Source organism: Musca autumnalis, unplaced genomic scaffold, assembly GCF_047663935.1.
Source record: "Musca autumnalis isolate F117 unplaced genomic scaffold, ASM4766393v1 scaffold_1, whole genome shotgun sequence".
Classification (NCBI taxonomy): Eukaryota; Metazoa; Arthropoda; class Insecta; order Diptera; family Muscidae; genus Musca; species Musca autumnalis.
Window position 1 is genome coordinate 323,205,611 of NW_027411644.1, and position 6,185 is coordinate 323,211,795.

Here is a 6,185-nt window from a genome sequence, read left to right on the forward strand (position 1 = left end):
ATCGACCGTGTGGGTCAAGACAAGCCAAATCCAACGAAAGTTCTTCATGTAAGAAGCACTTCGAAGCAAAACTGACCATCAGGCGAATACACGGCTTGAGGGACGTAGGACGTTAAATTATGAGTGGTACACTACAATTTGTTTGCCTGAAGTCTCCTGAGAAATTCGAAAAACGACAATGGTTGGAGCGCCTGAAAAAGTGTATAACACCTGCTGGAGACTACGTAAGAAAAGCCAGATCGTGCAACCATCGTATAATGTTGTTGTCATGATGACAAAAACTACCCGCCATTAAAATTTCAAAACGATCCGAGACGTAACTTTAACCTCTCTAAAGCTCTCAAGTGTTTAAATTTTGCGGATGAGATACTTGAGGAATGGACCGACATTGTCCATCTTTGAAATGGATCTTATTTGAGTCATTCCTTTCGATTGTTAATGTGCCAACCCACAGTGGCATAAACATGACAGCAAGTAATGCATTCGGTAAAAAAATATAAACTATACTCTAATAGACCGTAAGCTGTACTTAAGCGATAGTTAAAACTTTTTTGAGAGAGGTAACCGATGATGTTGTCCGATATAGGCATTCTTGGATCTTGATACATGTTTGGAAGAAACTTTAAGTGCTAATCAGTCATTTTAGTTAGTCCCATTATCTCAGGAACTATGAACTTGGGCCAGAAAAAAGTTTACCGCCATAATAGGGTCCGCGAGGATTTTTATACCCTCAGCATTTATGCTAACGACGATACTTTCATACGGACAAAATGTGCCTCACCAAAATAATGGTTTTAGACCCCAAGTATGTTTGGACGAAATGTGTTTCAGACAATTTGGAGTCGATTTAGAAATGTCCGTCCGTCTGTCTGTCTGTCTGTCTGGCTGGTGAGCACGATAACGGATGAACCGACTTTGTCCAAAATTTGGCTTTCGTAATATTTTTTCCAAACTTAGTTTAAGTTCGAAGATGGGTTATATCGGTTCACTCCTTCCTGTACATCCAAACTCAATCCGTAAACTCCTTCGGGTACCTCCCACACAAAAACAAAAAAAGTTCACTTTAATACCTGCTCTCGAATCACTTTGATTTTTATTGTAGCAACTTGTATTCGCTGCCCCGCTTACGACGGTACATGTCTCATCAGGGGCAAGTCCATACTTCCTGAGCAAATAGCCTGAAAGATGCAAAAAACCCCATGACACTCTGTGTAGTGGTTGGAGCGCAAGATAACTCTCGAACGGATCAACCGATTTGGTACACAATTTGGCCTTCGTAATATTTTGCCAAAATATAGTTTAAATTCATATTCACATTCAAACATAATCCATATCGGTCCACTCCTTCAGGTACCTCCCCCACAAAAGTTCAAAAATGTTCGGAAAAATTGTTCGCATGATAACTCTTCAAGGGAGTGACCGATTTGGTCCATACTTTACACATCCTAATATATATACTAGATATAGATCAGGTTCGAATATGGACTATGTTTGTCCACTCCTTCGGGCACCTATCACATAAAATTAAAGATAAGTTCACTTTAAGACCCGTTTCTGAATCACTTTGATTTCTGTTGAAGCAACTTGCATGTGCTGCCGCAATTACGACGGTAAAAGTTTTTTTTTAGGGGCAAGTCCATACTTCTTGAGAAAACAGCCCGAAAGGTGTAAAAATCCCCATATGGCACCATATGTAGTGGCTGGAGAGCACGATAACTCTCGAACTAACCGATTTGATCCAAAATTTGGGTTTCCTCATATTTTGTCATACTTTCAGCTCGAAGATGGGCAATACTCCAATTCCCTCGAATATTTAAAAATGTCACATAAATAGTATGCACGATATCTCTTGAACAAATTTGGTCTAACATTTGGATTTCCTAATATTTGGTCCAAATTTAGTTTAACTTCTAAAATGGAGGTACCTTAGGGTACCTCCTCCACAAAAGTTCAACAATTGTGTCAAATGAAGTTTAAGGTCTGTTCGAAAATCCTTTGGAAATGTATACCGATGCTGTTCGTTGTTATCCTGCTTACAGCGGTAATATGTTTTCTGTTGACAAGTCCATTCTTCCTGTCATACTGATCCATAAGTTATACGATGACCAACTGAAATGACTAGTGGGCGCGATATCTATCGAAAATGGACTTTGTCGGTCCATTCCTAATCCATATTTTCGTCGGCAAGTTCAAATGTCCAAAAAAAGGTCACAAAATAATGAAAAGACCACAAATACATTCGATCTGACCGTCGATGAAAGTTTCAATTCACGTAGGCTGAGGGTATATCTCTGTCGGCAAAGCTGACTGATACTTTTTTACTTGTTGGTCGTATCAAATTGTATATACCCTCGTTAGCGTAAATGCTGAGGGTATAAACATTACAACAAGGAGTGAATTTGGTAAAAAAATTAAACGATCCTCTAATAGATCGTAAGCTGCATTTAAGCGATATTTATGTACTATCGATGATTTTTGTACTTTTATCAAAGAAAATGGAAAGTTTGAACCAATTCGGTTGATCCGTTTGAGAGTTATCGAAGCTTTTTACTCAAATGACGGCATGTTCTAAAAAGAATCTCTTATTTTCTAGAGTATATAAAATGTTCCTAATTCTGTATCATCTCAATTAATCAAAATTCGTGTTTTTTTATGTAATGTTTTACATCACAAATGATGCCCAATTTGTTCACCTCACAAGTTAAAGATTAAATAAACATAAACTTGTTATATGCACCTTCTCGGGCTTCCTAAAATTCTAATGTAAAAATAAGCTATTTTTTCCTTTGGGTATTCCTGTGAATAATTTTTCTGGTTACTAATGATGTACTTTAACGTAAAATTTCCTTTAAAATACACACATTTTATCCGCATATCATTTTTTTACAAAATCTCCTCCATCTAATTATGCAAATAATCCTCTTAGGAAAGTTTCGCAGAAATTTCATAATACTTATAATCTCTCTTTTTCTTTTGTTTTATTTCCCTTTACAGTTGCTGTTGCAGTGGCCTTCTTTCTGTGTTGGGCCCCCTTTCATGCTCAACGTTTGATGGCTGTGTATGGCTCAACATCTGGCATTCAGTCGGAACTTTTCAATGATATTTTTCACATCTTGGATTATACATCAGGAGTGTTGTACTTTTTGTCCACCTGCATTAATCCACTGCTGTACAACATAATGAGTCATAAATTCCGTGAAGCATTCAAGGTACAACAAGCGGCACATACTAACATTCATAGCTCGTACAACACTAACAATTGTCTTGTCTTGTTTTTTCCTTCATTTTCTTTTATTCTTCTTTGGCTTGAACTTTGGCACCTACTATTGGAATTGAACTATTTGACCACAACTTCCACCACCACTACGAACAACAATAACCCGCACCACAACAACTAAATTCTAAATTTTACTTTTAACTTTTCATATTTCCTTAACCACCATTGCAACTAACAACTTTATTTAACTTAACTTTGCCTTTCCTTTCTCTTTCACCATTGCCCTGGGCAATTTACAATTCATTTCAAATGGCTATGTATGGCTGTGTGTTTGTACGCTTCTTTTTTTCTGGCTTGTTTTCTTGTTTGTCTTTTTTGTTTTTCTTGTGTCACTTACAGGTCACACTGGCTCGTCAATTTTTCTCGGGCGGCAAAAGTCAGGCACAAAATCACAACTACAGTGCACTGCTAAGGCACGGCAATGGCTCACTGCGCCTACATCATACCACGGTGAATAATAATGCCCTTGAGCACTATAGCTCTTATCGTGTTGTCCAATTGCAATATCGTGACCCAAGCCATCATCTTTCTCTACAGGATAGCATAAGGACGACCACAACTACGACGACCATTAACAGCGGCAGTGGCGGAGGCAATGCCATGGTAAACGGCTCCAGAGGTACAGGGACGGATAGCGCCAATTCCACAATGAAGGGAACACATCATTGCAGTACAGCCAGGAATTCCCAATATCGAGGACGCTGCATGTCAATGGGTTCGCAGTCTACATTGGCCACCAATACTCCAGGTCCCGGTCATCGTATGCTGCAAACACAAATATCTCAACTATCATCGGTGGGTGATGCCAATTCTCTTATGGAATGTGATATAGGTAGCGGAACCAGTGGTGGTAATTGTCGCCTAAAAGGTATGCGCCGCCAGAGATCAAGGGGTGCTGATGATTGTATTTCCATCGATTCATCGACCCAATCCAATGCACAGCTTTGGCGTGAGGATAAAAAACGTAACTCAAACATGCATGAAACTGAGCTGTATTCCAAACCCATGGGTCCCCATATAATGGCGGCCACAATGGTGGCCACCCAACCCATACAGCCGATGAATTCCATAGCCGAATTGAGTATAGACAGACCTAGTCGTTCCAGACTCAAGCTATCACGCATCATCACACGGCGTCATGATGACGCCTTTGTTGTACAATCCATGCCAAGGGTAGAACTCATGAAACCCACCGCCCATCATTATCAGAAAGATCGTTCGTCCAAGACACTCAATTCTCTGGCCGAGAAATTCAAATGGCGTACCAAAAGAAAACCGGCAAATAAACATCACATTTCCTACTGTAGCAATAGCAACACCAACAACACCACCAAAGGCTCTTACGATACAATCGAAGCTCTAGATGAGGCAAACAAACCTGCCACAGCTCTAATGAAAGTGGTCTACAATACAACACCGTCACAGCATCAAGTTCTGGAATCCGAACTTGCATTAAATCATCATTCAGAATCTTCGTTAGGTTATCGTACACCGCACGCCTTATGATGACCGATGGTGCATGATTTCTCATCCCTGAGAATGTCTCAATGCCATAATAGAGCGTCGGCAGCTACCACCACCCACACCTCCAGCATGGATGTTATGATGGCTGGTTTTCATAATGGCATCGAAGTAAGAAGAAGAATAAATGATAATGGTGATGAACCGGTTGTTCATAATAAAGAAGATGACCTGGAAATGAATCAATTTAGATAAGACTGCAAAGAAGAAACAAAAATATAAAAAAACGAAGAAAAACGAAGAAAAAATAAACGTAAAGCATAAAAGTAAAACACAAAAGAAAGCTACATACATATTTTAACAAAAGGATACACACATACCCATAGGAAAGGAAGTATATAGTACAGGGAGCGAGATGTATCAATGGCACAGTGGTTTGTAAATGAGTATTTCTTTTCAACATTTATTTTATTTCAAATGACTTCTAGATAAGCTTATATGATTGGTCGATTTTTGGGAACATTTTAGATTATTAATGGTCTGTTTCTCTAAGACGATTCGAATTCAAATTCGTTCGAATTAGTATCAAACTCCTGTTGTTGTAGGAAATGTTTGTTTGATTCAAAATAAAAACAATTGAAACATTTTTTCAAAAAACAGAAGTTTGCTAGTAGTTCAAACGACTTAAAATTCGAATCGTCTAGAGAAACAGGCCATAAATTAAAATTTCAATCGGAAATTGAAAAATTAAATAGTAAAAATGATACACGGTGCGCCTTAACTAGAGGAGAAAAAATCAAAGCACAAAAAAAATCGCCGGATAATACTCTACAAAATTGACCTACATACTTTTTTTCTAGGTTTTACCATTACCATTCTGTTTGTGACTCATCGAAATACGTAATAATTTGTGACCCCATAATGAGTATGTGCATTTCTAAGTGAAATCGGACACTTTTCCAAAAAGTATTTTTTTAATTTTCTTTATTTTTGCTGGGTTGATGGAACTCCTCAGCAAAACATTTTTTTAAAATATTTCCAGAAATAACGCGCCTTGAAAAAGACGAATTCTGTAAAAACTATATGCAAATAAATACTTATAACTTCTTTAATATTGATTCAATTAGAAAGAACCTTTTTTTGTTTTTTTTTTTGTTTTGCTAAAAATTCATGTAACACCGCGAAATATTCGTCGTAGACCCCCAATGATATATACCATTTTTCATATCTCGACAAGATAATGCGATATAGCGATGTCCGTCCGTCCGTGTGTCCATCTGTCCATTATGAATTGTAATCAAACTCCAGGCCGCAATTATGGACCGATCGTCACGAAATTTGGTATGGAGGCCAAAAACAAAATTTTTATCCGAATTTGTATCTGCTCTGTAGGTTGCAATCATAGTTCGATCACCTTTAAATAAGGTGATAGCTTATGACAGAAAAG

General features: G+C 38.0%; 1 protein-coding gene across 1 annotated transcript in view; it reads left to right on the forward strand.

Moving 5' to 3' along the window:
* Positions 1–5,050, forward strand: part of PK2-R2 (Pyrokinin 2 receptor 2) — a 136,432-nt gene extending 131,382 nt beyond the window's left edge. Inside the window, exons 7-9 of the mRNA XM_073962533.1 lie at positions 2,995–3,209; positions 3,617–3,727; positions 3,815–5,050. Of these exons, the coding sequence (XP_073818634.1) occupies positions 2,995–3,209; positions 3,617–3,727; positions 3,815–4,783 (1,295 nt within the window). The 3' untranslated portion in view covers positions 4,784–5,050. The remainder of the gene's footprint in view (positions 1–2,994; positions 3,210–3,616; positions 3,728–3,814) is intronic.
* The last annotated feature ends 1,135 nt before the right edge of the window (positions 5,051–6,185 follow it).